General features: G+C 44.6%; 1 protein-coding gene across 3 annotated transcripts in view; it reads left to right on the forward strand.

Moving 5' to 3' along the window:
* The window catches only part of RAPGEF6 (Rap guanine nucleotide exchange factor 6), a 142416-nt gene that overhangs the window by 80926 nt on the left and 41347 nt on the right, over window positions 1-20143 (forward strand). For all 3 annotated transcript variants that reach the window (XM_009896896.2, XM_054168285.1, XM_054168286.1), the window contains 3 exons: window positions 11357-11488; window positions 18759-18942; window positions 19974-20110. In XM_009896896.2, the coding sequence (XP_009895198.1) occupies window positions 11357-11488; window positions 18759-18942; window positions 19974-20110 (453 nt within the window). The remainder of the gene's footprint in view (window positions 1-11356; window positions 11489-18758; window positions 18943-19973; window positions 20111-20143) is intronic.

Raw genomic sequence — 20143 nt, forward strand, 5'->3', positions numbered from 1 at the left:
AGACATAAGAAAACCAAATTAAAATTGCATTACGTGTGTGGTTTAAGGCAACACCAGAATTGAGTTTGAAATTCTGTCCTCGTGTCACCTTACTTTAACTAAGGCAACGTAGCACTTCAGAGGGTTGCGTTTTCTACGCACGAGAGGAGCCATGAGGACCCAGAAGCTCTTGCTGGAGGCATGCAACAACCCCTGGGGATTTTTAATTCTTTTAGACATTTTTTTGTTGTTGTTGTGGTGTTTCCTTCTTTTCTGGGGTTTTGTTGGAAGCCTGGAGTTGTTTTAGGAAGACTCAAGCATAGTTTCTGGCACATTGCAAGGCTGGAGTGAATGGTGTCAGCTTGGTCCTTATTTCTGCAGGTTCCTGGGTGTGGGACTAAGAATAACTGGAGTTAAGTGTGTACTGCAGGGAGATGATGTAGGTAGGTTTGGTAATAAATATTGCCATCAAGTCCATCTTTGGGACATATTAAGAAGGAAAATGACCTGAAGTTTGTATAGTGGATTAGCAGCATTTTTCTTGGCATCATGTTGTTGGAGATTCAGGGTTAGGCTGCCCACTTCAAGAGACACAGGGGAATAATGGAGAGAGTCTGACAGAGGGCCATGAGGATGGTGAGGGGCCTGGAGCACCTCTATGAGGAAGAAAGGCTGGGAGACCTGGGGCTGTTGAGCCTGGAGAAGAGCAACCCCAGAGGGGATCTGATCAGAGCTAAAGGGTGGGGGACAAGAGGATGGGGCAGATTCTTCTTAGTGGTGCCTGGTAACAGGACAAGGGGCAACAGGCACAAACTGGTACCCAGGAGGTTCCACCTGAAGATGAGAAGAAAATTCTTTGGTGTGAGGGTGCTGGAGCCCTCAAGTAGGCTGCCCAGGGAGGTTGTGGGGTCTCCCTCATTGAAGAGATTCCAAACCCACCTGGGTGATCCTTAGCAACCTTCTGTGAGTGCCCCTGCTTTAGCAGGGAAGTTGGACTAGATAATCCCCAGAGGTCCTTTCCAACCCCACCATACTGGGATTCTGGGATTTTAAACTGTTGGGAAAACATTTGATCCATCAGTTGGCTTTAAATACTCAAAAAAGGACCTGATTGCTGCTCTTTAAGAAAAAATGTGTTTTGTGCCACTGGTGGAAGGAACCTCTGTGGTCTTTAAGAAGGAAATGTGTTTGTTTGCATTAAGTTAGTTGAGGACTGATGTCAGCATAGGTAATTCACTGGGCTCATCTTACCCTCTCTGTGGATACCTAAGTGGCCTCTTTCCATATCTCAGAGGAGCAGTTTCTCCTCTCCCATTAACACAGCTCTCAGTGTATTTTAAACTTTTTTCTTTTTTAAACTGGAGCAGGAAATGGCTTGTATGTAAAAGATGAAGATCAAGCAGGGTGAACTGATACTAAACCTGGGGAAAAGGGCTACACAAAACTCTGCAAAAGAACTTCAGAGAACTGCAGTAGGTTTTGGTGGCTTCTCATGATTTTACTGACAGGATAAGTAAGGTAATTAAAATGATTTCCTTACTGATGCTAAGAAAAAAAGTCAGGTTTGGGCTTTTTGTTTGTTGGGGGAGTGAGGGGGTGGGTGGGTTTTGTTGTTAGGGTTTTTTGGTTGGATTTTTTGGGTGTTTTTTTTCCCCTCCCTCTTTTTCTTAGAAGAAAGGAATGTGATGGATGACAGCAAAAAGTGGGATCCAGAAGGGTTTGCTTGGTGAGAGACTGACTGTGTGTCAGTGGGAGTAAGCATTGCTGCTCTTGTTTCAGTAGGTTTTAGAAAGACAAAATAGAACTAATTAAAGAAATTAGTTATCTTGTGAAAATGAATGAGCCAAACAGTGCTGCTGAGCTGAGCAGAGTTTGTCAACTGCTTCTTGACAGTTGATACAGATCTTGGAAATGCCAGGTTTGAGGAATTTTTTTTTTTTTTCCTACATTGAGACTTTCATAGAATCATGAAGTTTGGAAAGGACCTCTAAGATCAAGTGTAGCCATCAACCTAAGACAGTTAATGGGTTCCAGCTTAAAACAGTGGAAACCTTGTGATGGAAAACCTCACACAACAAATAAAATGCAAAATATATGTGCCTTAAAATTGGGGTCCTTGGAGTCTGGAAGCTGGTTGTGGAGGTGAGGTGGCTTAGGCTGGTGTAGTGGTGAGGTGGTTGGGCTGGAGCAGAGGTGAGGTGCTTACATTGGTGTAGAGGTGAGGCGGTTCAGTCTGAAGCGGAGGTGAGGTGGCTGGGTTGATGTAGAGGTGAGAAGTTTGGGGGTGGAGTAGAGGTGAGATGCTTACATTGGTGTAGAGGTGAGGAAATTGAGTCTGGGGTAGCGGTGAGGGGGCTGGGGTAGCAGTGGCCAGTGGTTTTTGTGGTGACACAGCAGAATGAGGTGAGCGCCGACACTGCAGGGCTGTGGTGTGCTTACCCTGGGGTGTTGGGTGGCAATACACCCTGTGTTGTTTCTGAACATTACTCTTGCTGGCAGCGTTTCAGGGAACTTCAGAAAAGCAAATAAGGGATAAGGTTACTGACAATCTGTAAAACCCAAGGACAGAAAATGTGCTTACCCAGCCTAGAAGAGGACAGACTGTTCCCTCAGAGGCTGATGCTTCTACTGTGTCCAGACCAGATCGATGGATTGTAAATATCCATCCAGGGACCTGGGAAAACTGATGAAAAACTTTGTTATCAAGGAGTATCAAATAAAGAAGGAGGCCAAACTTCTGCTTCCTTATTGCCCATTTTCTTCCCATTAATCTGAGTCTGTAATGGCCTCCATACACCAGGAGAATGATGTGGGCTGTGCTTCCTTCAGTAATTTGGTTTCTGATGATGAGTCCTTTGGTTGCTGCACTCGTTGCAGGATGCTTCTGAACACGTTATGCTATTTACTGCAGCGTGGAAGAGCAGGGTGAAGCTTCTTTTGCACACAGAAAAGAAGTAATTCATAAATCTTGTGTACCTCTGTGAAGAGTATTTTGCAAGATCATGTTGTGTGTGCCTTTGCAGGATGTTTCCCTGATATCCAGACTGTACCAGGAAACACTGATAATTATTTTCAAAACATGTGGCACAAAGGCACAGGTGTGGCCTTTCCATAACAAAGAGATACCAGCAACTCCCAAAGCCAGTCATGAAGAGCGTGGTCCCCTGTGCTGGAAGAGATTCTTATGGTTCCTTTCCCTGGAGACAATAGGGAAGAGGAAGACAAAAGTCTCAGTGTAGCCCTGCTCTGACATAGCTTCACTGATGACTTCTGTATTTGTCTTTCTTTAAACTCTGCAGTGACTTTCCTATAGCCTTATTTTTCATCAAGTCCTGTGAGGAGCAGCTGGGGGTGCTGGGGTTGTTGAGTCTGGGGAAGAGGAGGCTGAAGGGAGACCTTCTTGCTTTTTACAACTCCCTGCATGGAGGTTGGAGTGCAGCGGGTATTGGTCTCCTAAGTAACAAGAAGACACAGCCTGAAGTTACACCAGAGGAGGGATATCAGGAAAAATTTCTTTTCCTGCAAGAGTGGTTAGGCATTGGAACAGGTGCCCAGGGAGTCTGCATCCCTGGAGGGCTTCAAACAATGTGTAGTTATGACACTCTGGGACATGGTTTAGAGGCCATGGTGCCGCTGGGTTTATGGTTCAAGCCAATGATCTTCAAAGTCTTTTCCATCCATACTGATTCTGCAATTCCGTGCAAACTGTTCTGGGGAGCACAGAAAGCAAAGTGACCCTCAGGCAGTCATCTCGTCAGAGATCACCTAACGTGCTCTGTTGTCCAGGGCATGTGCAATCTCAAAGATCTGTTGTACTAAAATTAGCTGCTAATTGAATTCCCAAGTGTTCTGTGTGACCTCACTGCTGAGAGTAAATGGTGCCGACGTAGGATGGAAATGTCACTGCAGACGCACTCTGCTTGGGCTTGTAGAAGGGCTCTGTTAGCTTGTGAGATGCACCCAAGGCATGGAGTCACAGATTGCACTGTGTTGGAAGAGCCACTGGAAGGTCATCTTGTCCAACCTCCCTGCAGTCAGCAGGGACATCTCCAACTAGATCAGGCTGCCCCAGACCACAGCAAGTCTGATCTTGAATGTCTCTGGGGATGGGGCCTCAACTATATGCACGGACAACCTGTTCCAGAGTTCCTGCAGTCTTTGCTCATGGAGTAGGTTCTCCAACCTACTCCTACCTACAACCATCTTTGTGGCCCTCCTTTGGACCATCTTCAGTCTGTCCACTTTGTGAATTTTAAGGACCACAGAACTGGACATAATACTTAAGATGTGTCATGACCAGTTCTGAGTTGGATGATCATGGCTTTCTCTCTGCTGGTAAAATCCTTGCAGATGCAACCCAAGATCTGATCTGCCTGCTTTGCTGCAGCAACACACTGAGAAATTTGGTTTGTTGTCCACTAGGACTCCTCAGCAAGGCTGCTCCTCAGTTACACAGATCCCAGCCTGTACTGGGCTCTCTGGGTCTTCCCTCCCAGGGCCAGCACCTTGCATTCATCTTTGTTAAACTTCCTACAGTTCTTGTTAGGGAATAGTTGGTAACCTCAGCAGTCTCTGGGAGAAGTCAGCACATCATTTGGTCTGCCCTTGTGAACAAACTAGTGTTAGAAAGTTGGCAATTCTGTATTAAACCAACATGTTTGGAGGTGGAACTCCTCTGTTCAGAGGATAGGCTGAGAGAGTTGGGGTTGTTCAGCCGGGAGAAGTTCCTGGGAGACCTTCTGGTCACCTTTCAGAACTTCAGGGGGCTGATCAGAAAGCTGGAGACAGACTTTAGCAGGGCCTGTTGTGACAGGACAAGGGGTGACGGCTTAAAACTGAAAGAGATAGAGACTGGACAGAAGGAAGAAACGTTATCCACTGAGAGTGGTGAGACCCTATCCCAGGTTGCCCAGAGAGGTGGGAGATGCTGCATCCCTGGAACCATTCCGGGTCAGGTTGTTTGGGGCTCTGAGCAACCTGCTCTAGTTGTAGATGTCCCTGCTGACTGCAGGCAAGGTTGGAGCTGTAAAGGTCCTTTTCAACCCATGTAATTCCACAATTCTAGGTCCTGATTGCCTGTTAAAAGGAAACAGTACTCAAATCAAATGCTCTTTGCAGGGACCTTGTTGAAAGGTGCAGAGATGGAGTGGTTTACTCCACCAGCCCTGAGTTACTGCTGCCAGTTTACCACATACTGTTCCAGAATTCTTCTCATTCAGGCTGTTTACAGTCAATAAAAGAATCTATTAATGTTCATTGCATGTTTTGAATGGTTAATTAGTAAATCAATAATTTTAGAATATTGGATGTGCAGTTTTTCCTGTATTTGACACATTTACTGGCTCTTGGAGGTTAAATTGCTCATGACTGAAGTTTGCAGCCTCTTTTCTGTATTACTTGGTTTCCCCAATTCTTTGGTGGTTCTTTTCTCTATATCTATTTTGATCTGATAATTTTAGCTAACCAAAGAGTGTCTCTGCTCATTCAGACCAGCGTGGTCCTGTACATGCCCCTTGGTGTCACACAAAGCACTGTTGGAGCAGTTCTCCCTGGGACACCTTTGGGCAGGGCTGGATGCCATAGAATCTGTGTCCGCTTCTGGTTTCTCTCTTTTCATTCAGATTCTTCACCTCCCTGCATGTCATCTATTACCCCTGACATCCACTGATTTTTGCCACATCCTTCCCAAGGATCATCCTTTTTTCCAAGGATGCCCAAGGACAGATATGAACAGAGATTCTCCTCTCCCACACTTTGTTGCTTTTACAGTGTCCTGTTGCTGAGGTTTTATGTCCATCAGCTTCATTCAACCATTCAGAGCTGCTCCCAGCTCAGTCATTCCAGCTCTGTCTCTCCACTCAAACCAATAAATCATCTTCTTGATGCAATTTATCTTCTACAACATGTGAAAGTCATGAGTGTTCTTTCTGTCTAGGTAGAACAAAAAGCTCTTATGTACTCTGCTCTTCATGTTTGGATAATGTGAGAGGTTCTGCACTGTATTGAGCAGTAGGAGGCATGACATGCTTGGGGCTTGTAGAAATTTGGGGGATTTCTCTGGTTTAATTGGGGTTTTTTTGAGTTTTGGGGGTGTCTCTGGTTAGCAGCAGGAATGCTGCTCCCCTTGCTTCAGCACTGGGTGGCTGCACCCGTGAAACCACCACAGAACAGAAGCTCCTAGTGGAGTCTCCACTTCCTGGGTGTTTTTAGGGTGCTTGTGGCTAGAGTTTAGGATTCTGTGGATATAATTTTTATTAACTGTTACTCAAAAATGGCTCTGATGTTCTCATGTCTGCTGTCCTCAACTCATGAGCCAGCCCCAGCTGCATCCCAGCAAGTGGGACCACCTTCAGAAGTCTCATAGACCTTCAACAAAAGACAGTCCAGGCTGCTGTCACTTGAGGGGCTGTGTGACAGGACAGACTGATTCTGCCTTTAGGATGAGTTTCTAGAGGATGTTTCCAATATCTTTAAAAATTACCTTCCTGATTCAGGTTTTCTGGTGTACCCACCAGCCTGTGTCTTCTGACCGGGTGGGAGGGCAGAGCAGTAGGTGGCTGTGCAGACCATAACTTTTCTTTCTTGGGCTTCTTTTCCCATCCAGTTCTGAACCACAGCAAGGCATTCCAGAGTGGGTTTGGTGCTGAATATTCCTTTGTTGGGAAAGGTCAGTCACAAGGATGTGCTGGCACTGAGGTAGGGCCTGGCTGTGCCAGTGTGTGAGGTGGCCTCGTGTTGGAATTGCAGATAATCCCTTTTGTGAGAGAATGGAATTGTTCCAGGTTATAGTGGCAAGGAAGTGAGCTACTGCTGTGGAGAGTGCTTAGCAGAAGTTCATGGATGTTCAAGGTTTTTCTGTCTGCAACTGTTGGGTCACACAGCTAGCCAGAAGACAATCCCATAACCCCAGTATGGTGGGGGTTGGAAGGGATCTCTGGAGATCATCTGGTCCAAGCCCCTTGCTAAAGCAGGGTCACCCACAGCAGCTTGCCCAGGATCATAAAGTCCAGGTGGGTTTGGAATCTCTCCAGAGAAGGAGACTCCACAACCTCTCTGGGCAGCCTGATCTTGGGTTCTGGTTTGTGCCCATTGCCCCATGTCCTGTCACTGGGCATCACTGACAAGATTCTGGCCCCATCCTTTCCTCTACCCTTTAGCTCTTGCTGAGCATTGATGAGATTCCTTTTCAGGCTGATCTTCTCCAGGCTCAGCAGCCCCAGGGCTCTCAGCCTCTCCTCCTTACAGAGATGATACAGGTGGCCCTCTTTCAGACTTTCTCCAGTATTTCCCTGTCTCTCTTGAACTGGGAAGCCCAGAACTAGACCTAGTACTCCACATGTGGAGATAATGCAGAGGAAGAGAGAGGACCTCCCTCAACCTGCTGGCCACAGTCTCCTGAACACACCTCAGCAGACCATTTGCCTTCTTGTCCAGGAAGGCATGTTGCTGGCTCAGGTTGAACTTGTTGTCCACCAGCACTCCCAGGTCCTTCAATTTTTCAAGATACTGCTGTGACTGAAACCACAGTTCCTAAATTTTTCCCACAACAAATTTCATAAACAGGGAATCATTGCTTACCAATGGTGAAGGCAATGTTAGAGCACTTCAAACAACATCACCCCCCACATCCGGCAAGTCCTTGCCATGTCTGCTGTCTTGTTGTTAGAGAAACACCTTATCCATGGATTGCTGCTTAGTGAGCTCTGAAAGAAAGAACAATCAGTTTGGGTCATAAAAACGACATCCAAAAGACAGAAGCTGTGATTTATTTTGGGAGATTGAGTCGAGTGGCAGGCAGCACTTTAAAGGTCACTTGTCTCAAATAAACCTTATCTCTCTCTCAAATTTAAAGACATATTGCAGGGTTTCCTTGCATCTAACCTGCATTAAATGTCTTTTACAAGAACGGATTGCAGAGTCCACCAGGAGCATGGGACATGCCCATGTGCTTTAGAGGTGATGGAAATGAATGGGAGTGCTGGCAGGGGGAAGAAGCTCACTGGTAAATGATTAATGAGTTGATAGGAAATGCTCCTTTGGGAAGGCTGGTGGTGTTCTGAGTTGGTCTTCATTGTGTGGTTGGGAAAATGGCACACAGAGGACAGTGTATTTTATCAGCCTATGTACAGGGAATGGTCTTTATCACAAGAACCTCAAAATCTGAACTAAGTTAGGGAATAAAACCTGTGGCAGTGTGTATCTGTGTGTCTTTGAGCCAGAACAGGCTTCAAGAGCATCACAGTTTGGTAGAGAGCAGGTGTCTGCCCTTGTTCTCCTGGTAATTCCCCCCAAGTCACTTCTGCTTTTTGTCCTTCTCAGTTCTTTTCCTGGAGACTTTTGAAAGTTTGAAAATCATTGTGAATATGGATAACAGTGAGCTTAAATGAAGTTTCCTTGTGTCTGTGTTATCACAGTCAGTGTGGGACTTGTTCATGAATAGAAAGAATCCCAGAATCTCAGCTTGGTGAGGATTGGAAGGCATCTCTGGACATCATCTGGTCCAAGCCCCTTGCTAAAGCAGGGTCACTCACAGCAGCTTGCCCAGGATCACAAAGTCCAAGCGGGTTTGGAGTTTCTCCAGAGAGGGAGACTCCATGACCTCTCTGGGCAGCCTGCTCCAGGGCTCTGGCACCCTCCCAGCGAAGAGGCTTCTCCTCGTGTTCAGATGGTGCCAGTTTGTACCTTGTCCTGTCACTGGGCACCATTGAGAAGAGTCTGGCTCCATCCTCTTGATGCTGATGAGCATTGAGAAGATCCCCTGGGAGGCTGTTCTCCTCCCGGCTGAACAGCCACAGGTCTCAGTCTCTCCTCATCAGAAATATTCTCCATTCTTTTTCTTAATCACTTTGTGATTTCCCTGTGTCTGTGTTATCACAGCCAGCATGGAACTTCCTCAAGGATGGGAAGAAATATGACTGCAGCTGAACGTGGAGCTTGTTGTTTGGAACAGGGAGGTTATAAAGGTGTGGATAGGCTGAGGGGCTTGCAGCAAACCCATGTTCTGGTTAGGCTTGGGGTATTGAATCTGTATGGTTTGGTTTGTTCCCTGATGGACTAAAACTCCTGGTTTTGCAGTTCCACCCATCTCCAGCGTGTCAGGAGCTGCCAGCAGCCGTGCCTAGTAATTAGCAAGTGCTGGGTCATGCTGAATGCTGTCCTCTGGCAAACGCCGTGCTGACCTTGCCGGGATGTGCCTCTCCTCCTGGACGTTAGCACTGCAACGTGCTTGCAGAGGAGCTGGCTGATGTCTCAAGCTCCAGAGGAGCAAGTGTCACTCTGCAGCACAGCCTGCTCCAGCCACAGCTCGGTGCTGGAATGGAGGCAGCAGATGGGGAGAAGCAGGGAGACAACCTCCATCAGCACCACAGGCGGTGAAATAGCAATGGCTTAACCGATGTCCAAAGCACCGCGGGCAAGAGGGAAGCTAATGTAGCACTTTCTGCCTGCTGTCCATTAGTGGATGGATAGTGATTTCTGAACATGGCACAAAAACATGCCCTGTGCACCAGTTTATTGGGATTTTAACTGTAACCAGCTAGTGCTGCAGAGCAGAATGAGATCTCAACTTTGCTGCTTCCCTTCTCTATGTGGTTTTTTTTTCATTGCTAAGTTGAAGAGGTTCCATCTGAAAGGGTTATCAAACATTGGAATGGTCTGCCCAGGGCAGTGATGGAGTCACTGTCCCTGGAGGTGTTTAAGCAGTGTGTGGACCTGGTGCTTAGGGACCTGGTTTAGCATTGACCTTGCAGTGGTGGGTCAAAGGTTGGACTGGGTGATCTTGAAGGTCTTTTCTGACCAAAGCTATTCTGTGATCTCGGTATGTGTCAGCTCTTACCCCGTGTGCTGACACACAGCCAGTGTACCTTTGGGCCATGGGATTGAATTCTGTCAGCTGAGTGCTTTAACCTTTTTTCTTCTTCCTCCCCCCCTCCATTCTTAAGCCCTGAAAATAGAATTTTCTTTTTCTTTGTGGTGGCTAAACATAGGCTTCAAAGTGTTGTGTTCTCTTGTGGTTGGACCAAGTTTGCTATTTTATACCTTCTGCTTCCATGTTTTATTTTTATGGGACTTTGTAAAAGTTTAGCAGTCTCTAACTTTTCACACTTTGTCCTTCTCCAGATCCATGTGAACACAGAGATTAATCTTATAGGTTGGATGGTTTATGCTTTCTTTTTTTGTGAGTAAAATGATATACAAAGATAGAATAATGTAAGTGTTAGGATGGTGGAAAATAGTTTTGTAGTCTTCAAATTCCAAGAGTTATTTTACAAGAGGATGGTCAGGCCTGATTAGCAATTAGCAAAGTGAATGCCATTGAAAATTACATGTGACACAACATCCCCCATAATAATTTTGATAATCAAAATCACAGATTTGTAGAATGGTTTGGGCTGGAAAGGACTTTAAAGGTCGTCTAGTTCTAACCCCCCTGCCACTGGCAGAGATGCCTTCCACTACCCCGGGTTGCTCAAGTCCTCATCCAGCCTGGCCTTGAACACCTGCAGGGAGGAGGCATCCACAACCTGCTTGGGCAACCTCTTCCAGTGTCTCACCAACCTCACTGTAAAGAATTTCTTCCTAATCTCCAGTCTAAATCTCCCCTCTTCCAGCTCAAAGCCGTAGCCTCTCTTCCTATCAATGCAAACCATTGTAAAAGCTTTCCCCTCATGGTATCACTTAGAAATAAGGGGTCTGGAGCTGGATGATTATCTTACAGCATTCTGTGTGGCTCTGATTCTTCAAAACTACTGACTTTTGGGTTTTTGGGTATGAAGAACATGTTTGTGAGCTCTAATAGTGCACTAAGATTTGTATATCTATATACATGTGTTCATTTCCAGACAGATTACTAAAACAGAAGTGTTGCTGTACCTACTTGGACCAAAACTGCACAGTATTCTTTCTATGTACTCCTTATCCTAAGGGAAACTGAAAGCATTTTATGGTCCAAGCCTACTTTTTGTTCGATATTGATGTTTTCTAAAGGCTATTCTTGAACTGAGGCATGAATTGAATTTATAAACAAGAGTCTTGCTTCACATGGAATTGCATCATAAGATGATCTTTAAGGCTGCAGGCCAGTGTGATCAGTTTGTCATTTTAGATGCTCTTAATCCTGTTGATGTATATCCATTAGCTGTCCTGAAGGTCAGACCTGGCTTTCATGGAAAAATGCATCATTTTCTGTATAAAATCTGAAGGTGACTGGGGCAACCTTGGTCTGAATCAGCTCTTCCTCGAAACGTTCATCAAGTTACAGATTGGTGTTCAACTGTTTAACAAAAGTTTTATGAATGACTTTGTCTCCAGATCAGATTTACACATCTTGTTTTCCTTTCTTTTTTCTCCCTATCCCCAAATACCACTTTATTTCCAGCTTCCAGCTGACCTTACCAAGATGCATCTTACGGACAATCCCCATCCTCAGGTGACTCATGTCCCCTCCAGCCAGTCAGGATGTAGCATTGCCAGTGATTCTGGGAGCAGCAGCCTCTCTGATATTTACCAGGTAAAACTGCATTTGGTCCTTATTTCTCCTTCCTTCTTTCATATTGTATCCAGTTCTGGGTTCCCTGGTTCAGGAGAGACAGGGGAATATTGGAGAGAGTCCAACACAGGGCCACGAGGCTGCTCAAGAGCCTGAAGCATTTCTGTGAGGAGTATGGCTGAGAGCCTTGAGAAGAGCAGCCTGAGAGGAGATCTGATCACTGCTCAGCAAGAGCTAAAGGATTGGGAACAAGAGGATGGGACAGACTCTTGTCAGTGGTGCCCAGTGACAGGACAAGGAGCAGTGGGTACAAAGTGGAGCCCAGGAGGAGAAAATTCATTGGTGTGAGGGTGCTGGAGCCCTGGAGCAGGTTGCCCAGGGAGGCTATGGAGTCTCCTTCTCTGGAAAGATTCCAAACCCACCTGGACACTGTAATCCTGTGTAAGCTGCTGTGAATGCCCATGCTTTAGCAGGGGGATTGGACTGGATGATTTCCAGAGGTCCCTCTAACCCCTACCATTCTATGATTCTGTAAACCAAACCAGTGGCCCTTTATCCAAGGAAATCTTGATCTTCTGCCTATCCCTGTGATCTCATGTGACTTGCCACAGCTACACAGAAAGCTCTTTTTGTTGCTTTTCAAATCTTTATATACCAACAAGCATGTTGTGGCTTGTAAGAGTCACATTTGATGATTTATGGGATCATTTTCCCTGTTTCTGAAACAAATTTCATGAATCATTCTTGTGTTTCAAATCCCTTCCTTGATTATTTGTATTTATTGTTCATAACAGATGTTCTGTTCTGCAAACAAAAGCACGGTAATAACCTCACTCCCTGCACTAATTGACTGTGGAAATTCTAGTGCTGCTTGCTGAGAATAGAACTTGTCTGAAATCCAGAGATAGCTTTCATTTGTTTACTGGTAATACACTTAAGTTACCTGTCTCATAGCAAATTGTAGAGGTGGGATTTTGTCATTCTGGTTGCTGAGGGTGCTCATCCAGGGTTTGTCTTGATCAGTGATTTCACAGCTTGTCTGCTGTGAAGTTGAAATCAGACTGCAAGACTGAGTATAGAACAAGTGTTGAGCATGATCTGGCATTCTGGTGTCCCCAGTATAAGAAGGACATGGAACTGCTGGAGCGGATTCAGAGGAGCCAGGAAGATGATCAGGGGGTTGGAGCACCTGCCCTGTGTGGACAGGCTGAGAGAGTTAAGGATGTTCAGCGTGGAGAAGAGAAGGCTCCTAGCAGACCTTAGAGCAGTCTTCCAGTATCTGAATGGGGCTATGGGAGAGCTGGGGAGGGACATTTGACAAGGGCTTGTGGTAATAGGGCAAGAAAGAATGGATTGAAGCTTGAGGAGGGCAGATTTAGACTGGATGTTAGGAAGAAATTCTTTCCAGTGAAGGTGGTGAGACACCAGAACAGGGTTGCCCAGGGAGGTTGTGGATGCCACCTCTTTGGCAGTGTTCGAGGCCAGCTTGGATGAGGCCTTGAGCAACCTGGGCTAGTGGGAGGTGTTTCTGCCCATGGCAGGGGATTGGAACTAGATGATCTTTAAGGTCCCTTCCAACCCAAACCATTCTGTGATGTAGGGGTAACTTCTTTTTAGACTCCTGTTCCCTTTGCTTGGATACTGTCTGGGTACTATTTTCCACACTAGAAACATATCAGTGCTGTAGCTATTTATAGCCAAGTAACTTTAGAAATAAGGCTTTAAAAGCGAAAATCCTTTCAGACCGTGAAGTGTCTCTATGCATTTTTGTCCTATTTAATCTGTTATCTTCCTACTTCTTCAGATTTGCTTGCTGCTGGCTAGGTCAGGAGTAGCTTGTATCCCTGAGAGGGTATTTTCAAAGTCACAGAAGTATTTTGGTTGGAAAAGACCTTTAAGATCATATACTCCAACTGTTAACACTGCCAGGTCACCAATAAACCATGTCCCTCAGCACCACGTCTACACAGCTTTGAAACCTCTCCAGACTGCCCAGGGAGTCCCCATCCCTGGTCCAGGGCTTGACAATCTTTTTGGGGAAGAAATTGTTTCTAGTCATAGAAGGGACCTTAAAGATCATCTAGCACCAACCCCTGCTGCATGGGCAGGGACTCCTGAGCGAGACCAGGTTGCTCAAGGCCCCATCCAACCTGGCCTTGAACACCTCCAGGAAGGGGACATCAGTGAGCTTCCTGGGCAACTAGTTCCAGTGTCTTACCACCTTAATTGTGAGGAATTTCTTCCTAACATCCAGTCTAAATCTCCCCTCTTCCAACTCAAAGCTATTCCCCCTCTTCCTATCAATAAAGGCCCTCCTGAGCTTTCTTGTAGGCCCCCTTCAAGATGGTATCCTACTTTAAAGAAATATTCAACCTAAACCTCCTCTGGCATAACTGGAGGCCTTTTCTCCTCCTATCATCAAGATGCTCTGTGAATTCTCTGGTTTCTGAGAGGCATTGCTTGCAGATGTTTTGTAACTTGACTTTTTTTTTTTTTTAAAGTTTTCTAAGTCATTAGAATTGATTTAATTAGTCAGAGTCACCAGAACTAGTCTGTACATTGTACCTTAACATCTCATGTCTCAGGATGCTGATGGGCAGTTTTCCTGACCACCGTCTGCCTGCCCCTCTACCTGAGGAGTTTGGAGAGCTTGCTCTGAGTGAAAAGCACTTAAAATCTATTATTGATAACAAACATGAGTGAATACTCTTATCACATGTGGTTAATTGCATTTGAAATGCCCAAAGAGCATAATTGCTAACCAAACAAGAATGATAGAGGTAAAAGAAATGATGGAATAGTGTATTTATATACACTGGAGCATATAAACAATGGTGAAAGGTATTTTTGTACCCTAAGGAATTAATAATTTATTAATGTGGAAATGATTTTCTATTAATTTTGAGAAGTGTGGACCTTTCAGGTAGCATTCTCCTCCTCAGTCACATTAGCCTGTCTGGTTTTGCATCCCAAAGGCAACACAGCTGACAGTTTCCTGGCTGGCCAGGATGATGTCTGGGGCAGGTCACCTCTGTTAGACTAATGTGGGGTCCTCAAAGATGACTCTGGAGCAATGTATGGTCATAACCATGGTGCCAGTAATCCTGAGAGAGGACAGTGGAGAATCTAGCATCTGATCAGCTGTGGGTGAGGATAACAGAATAGAATCATAGAATTATTTTGGTTCCCCAGAAATGTGAAGCTTTTTTGTTTGGAAGAGTGTTTTAGGTTGGTTTGTTGCTGTGTTGGTTGGGTTTTGTATGTCTGTCTTCGTTTTTCTTCTCTGTTTTGTTTTTTCCATTCAGCCCATTTCTTACAGCACCATTAGATTCAGAGCTGTGGTGTTCAGACAGAAATAAGGATAGCTCTGTGGTTACACATAGAGAAATTCCAAAGAGGGATTATGACTTCTGCAAACAACTGTTTTGACCTGTAATAGCTATCCTCAGGGAAAACTAATTCAACAGGCATTAAAGAGTGAAAACATCTTTCTTTACCCTTCCATGGGACAGGCTTTGAGGTGTCCAGCCAAGGGAACACAGATAATCCAGATGAGATCTCTGGATGTAGTTGGAAGGGTCTCACTTCTGCCCTGTATCAGTAGCTTGCAGTGCTGTTCTGCTAATGACCAACCCATTTAAGTCTATTTTTTTTTCCTCATCTGTTTGGTTCTGTGTGTTATGATTAAACTTTCTTTTTTTTTTTCTTCTGTTTTTCTTTAAATCTTCATTTGTCACTTTGTCAGTAAGTACTGGTTGTGGACAGCAACACCATTCCCCAGCAATAATTCCAGTTGTGGTCAAGGTTTTGATGTTAAAAAGGATTCTCTATAAAATCTACAACAGGGATGTAGATTACTGAGATAATTTTTTTAATCAATTCTGGGAGAAAAAAAAAGAAAAGAAAAGAAAAAAGAAAAGAAAAAGGCTTAGATAGTTTTCTCTTGACAGAATTGACATGAGGGAAAGGGGGGAAAAAGCCCTCTTGCACTGAATAGCAGGTGGCATCAGAAGTCATGAGCACTGAATTATGTGATCATATGGAGTCTTAAGGCGCAGGAAATCTTTTGTGAGCCATATTTAGTACTTTTTTTTTTCTGTTAGTGTATGTTTTTTGCACACATTGTAAAGCAATAATTGCCATTAGCACCAGAACTTGGCCAGTTCTTACACCATTGACTTCTAAAAGTGTAGGCCAGTGTGCAGGATATCAGCATCTGGCAAATCTCATAGAATGGTTTGGGTTGGAGAGCGCCTTCAACATCATCTAGCTCTAAGTCCACTGTCACAGGTAGGGACACCTTCCACTAGACCAGGTTGCTCAAGGCCCCAAGGGAAGGAGGGGGCATCCACAACCTCCCTGGACAACCTGTTTCAGTATCTCATCACCCTCACTGTAACAAAATTCTTCCTAATCTCCAGTCTGAAATGATTTGGATGTTTGGTAGTGAAAACAGCTGGGACATCATGCTTGGGAAGAGCAGCTACTTCTGCAGACAGCTTTATGAGCAAAAGCCTTCCTGTTCCTTCCAGCACTGCCTGACCTGCCAATGCTTTGTTGACTGTCTCCATGTGATCTTTCAAATACAGTTTGAAGACCATCTCTTATTTCATAGCTGGATCAAATCATAACTTAGTTATCAAGAAAAGAGAAGATCTGTTTATTTTCCTAGCTAGGGTATACAATGATTTCCCTGTAGAACCTATAACCTGAGTTTTGTTACCTTAGCTCGAGGTTATCAATTAGTACTGTAGTCTGTCTGCCTAAAAAATTGGATATAAATTGTGGTATTTAGATGAAGAAATGCTAGAAAAGTCCTTGAATAAAAGGCTGCACTGATCATGTGCTGCTGAGATTCTCCAAGCACAATTTGCACTTGGGCTTTATTCCAAAACTGTTAATGTGAGCTACATAAGCCAGTAAAATGATGTAATATAAAACAGATTTAACCCTCTATGTATTGTTATCCTACTCTGAAAGAAACAAGTTAAGTCATTTAAGCCTGATTGATTAGTTTTGCTGACTAATTATTGAAATGAGGACAAGCTCAAGGGTCTAAGGTTATATCTGACCCAGTATTTTTCTGTCTGGGCTGTCAAAGTGTTGGGGCTTGCATTAGCTGATCAATGTGGAGCGTGTCGGAAGATGAAGGCAGAGCAGTCTGCTGGCATTAAATCACCTAAAGCAAGGGGTGCTTTTATGAGGCAAGGAAGGAGAGCAGCATGGCTGATTAAGGGCCTACTGGTCCAGCTGAGGTGTAAGAAGGAAACGCACACAGTCAAAAGAGGAGGTTGGAAAGGACAATCTGGAGATCATCCAGTCCACCCCCCCTGTTAAAGCAGGGCACCCACAGCAGCTTGTTCAAGATCACAGTGTCCGGGTGGGTTTGGAAGCTCTCCAGAGAAGGAGACTCCACAACCTCTCTGGGCAGCCTGCTCCAGGGCTCCAGCACCCTCATACTAAAGAATGTTTTCAAAGGCAACCTGCTGGGTTCTGGTTTGTGTCCTGTCACTAGGTGCCACTGAAAAGAGTCTGACGTCATCCTCTTGATGCCTGCCTTAGACTGGATATTGGGAAGAAAATTTTTTGCGGGGAGGGTGGTGAGATGCTGGAACCAGGTGCCCCAGAGAAGTTACGGATGCCCCGTCCTTGGAAGTGAGCAAAGTCAGGTTGAACAGGACCCTCATCCTTTGTTTTGAAGGTTTTTTTTGAACACAGAGTATTTGATGTGTTGGTTTGTGCAGTGGCTTTGTCAAATCTCAAGGATTCCTTTTGAAGTGAGTGTGGTTATTGTGAACCTGTTCATTTAAAACAATCAGCTCCATTTTCTGCAGATCTCTATAGAATTGCCTTGCACTTCGTGGTGACACAGCTTGTTGTTCAACTTTCTGAATCTGAGCAGAAAAATCATTTGCATGCTGGCTTAAACTAAAATGTGCTTGAGCATCTACTCTGGCAATTGAAAATTTAAAACTTTTTTTTTTTTTTTGCCTTCCATCTGCTTGTAAAGTTATTTTCATGCAATTACATCATTTCAACTTTACACAAGGAATTACTGCAAATGATTCCTCTGTGATTCTGCTTTTTGTTGCCCGTGTTGCTTTCTCTTTCTTGGTTGCCTGGTGTGTCTGCTCAGTGTGGTGTCTCTATTGCCATCTATTGATGGCAGCAGAAATGAGTCTACAGGCATTGGGTAGCCAATGGTGTTACTGAATTATGTTTTTATGTTCTTAATAATACCTACTCTTGAGTTGTGGGGAGAAAAACCCATTTGGTTTACATGCATTCACAAGAAGTAAATGCCATAAGTTGAAGAAAGAATAATCACCCTTATCCCCCTGCCAATTAACATACTCCACCTGACACATTCTCTCTATGCCAGGATTAAAATCTGTGTTCTAATACTAACATTAAAAGTGAGCTCAGATCCCTTTCATTCTAGCTGCTCAAGCTGCTTTGGTTTTTCCTGTGTCACCCTGCTAATATTTCCTGTATTTCATCAAAGGTGAGGAGTGAGAAGAGTGAAGCCAGAGAATAAATGTCCCAATATGATAAATTTCTCTTCAGAAGTTGTGATCATAATTCCTGTAGGATGATGTTGATTTGTTGTATCACAGAAACATAGAATTGTTTCATTTGGAGAAGACCTGTAAGATCATTGAGTTCAACCTAAGGCTACTTTAGCCACTAATCCACGTCCCCAGGTGCCATATCCACAGGTTTCTTGAACACCTGCAGGGATGGTGGCTCCACCACCTCCCTGAGCGGCCTGTTCCAATGCCTGACCACTCTTGCAGGAAAAAAATTGCTCCTAATCTCCAACCTAAACCTGCCCTGGGACAATTTCAGGCCATTTCCTCTTGTTCTGTCATCTGATACTAGGAAGAAGAGACCAACTCCCACCTCATTCCAGTCTCCTTTCAGGGAGTTGTAGAGAGCCAGAAGCCTCCCCTCAGCCTCCTCCAGACAAAACAACCCCAATTCCCTCAGCTGCTCTTCACCAGACTTGTTCTCCAGGGCCTTTACCAGCCCTGCTACCCTTCTCTGGACCTGCTCCAACACCTCAATATATTTCTTGTAGTGAGTGGCCCAATGGCTAATGGTCTATGTTTGTACCATCCTGTAGCTGGAGATTTCATTATAAGATGGTGTTTCCAGAAAGGGACCTGTAAGAAATTCTGTTTTGAACTGTTGGTCACAGTTTTTTCGGTTGTATGAGCTACCCAGGATAAGGCCATGAATCTTTCAGCTGAAGACACTGAACTCTGTCTGATGAATGTTTTCTTTGCAGGCTACAGAAAGTGAGATGGGAGACGTTGATTTAACAGGTCTTCCAGAGGCACCTGTAGACTCTGAAGATGAAGAGGAGGAGGAGGATGAAGATATTGACAGAACTTCAGATCCACTTCTAGGGCGAGATGTTGTACGGGAGTGCCTCGAGAAAGAGCCTGCAGATAAAACTGATGATGATATTGGTGAGGAGAAAAAAAATCCTAGTTGTCTTTACTGTGAGGGTGGCACTCTGGAATAGGCTGCCCTGGCAGGTAGTGGAGGCCCCATCTCTGAAGGCTTTCAAGGTCAGGCTTGATGAGGCTTTGAGCAAGTTGGGGATGTCCCTGCTTACTGCAGGGGGGCTGGACTAGATGACCTTCAAAGGTCCCTTTCAACCTAATGCGTTCTATGATTCTCTGTAAAACCATATCATACAACATCTGCAGGGAAAGCACATCTGAAAGCTGTTTAATGAGTTAATGCTAAATATACATCCTCAGAATTATGAATGATGCCTTCCAGAGATGACTTCACTCTGGTGAGACTGTTAATTGAATGATTTCTCCTCTTGCTATCTGAATGAGTATTTGTTCTGAGAAACTAAGTACTTCAGAAAACAGCCTTGGAGATGCTTAAGATGTTAAGTATGGCAATCATGGGATGTGTTGATAGAAGGGAGGGAAAAGGTAGCAAACTAATTTTGACTGCCTGAAACTGCTGAATTAGTTCAGAAATGTCAAAGAGAACACACCATGAGTGTGGTGGGGATGTGCTGAACTGTAACCTGCAGCACATTTCAGATAAAAATAATTTACTGCAGGGTTTAACTAGAAGCTGCCATTAGTGTTAACAGTATAATTTGCATTGTGCTATACTTGGCTTTATTCTCTAAACACTGGAAAAATCGTTCTGTGCTCCTGCCAAGCCTAGAATTCCTGTACTATAAAGGTATTTTGAATTGTTCTAAATGTTAGAGGCTGAAGAGATTTTGCACTCTAGCTAGACTGCTGCTGTGAATCAATCAAGACACAATCAGGACTGTAGAGCCCAGTTCTGGTTGCTGATGAAAAATGCATACTGGACTCATTTAGCTGCAGGCTCTGATGAGGATGGTAACACCACAGATCGACTTCTTCATGAATGTAACTGAGGCTTGATACACCTGCTGGGGTGAGGTGTCTAAGGAACCCCTGTGCCTTGCAGTCTTCATACCAGTGTTTCTTTTGTCTGACAGAGCAATTAATGGAATTCATGCATCAACTCCCTGCCTTTGCAAACATGACTATGTCTGTGAGAAGAGAACTTTGCTCAGTGATGATATTTGAAGTCGTAGAGCAAGCAGGAGCCATCATACTTAAAGACGGCCAAGAAGTAAGTCACTGCTCACAAGCTAGTCTGAGTGTT

Source organism: Dryobates pubescens, chromosome 16 (genome assembly GCF_014839835.1).
Source record: "Dryobates pubescens isolate bDryPub1 chromosome 16, bDryPub1.pri, whole genome shotgun sequence".
NCBI lineage: Eukaryota > Metazoa > Chordata > Aves > Piciformes > Picidae > Dryobates > Dryobates pubescens.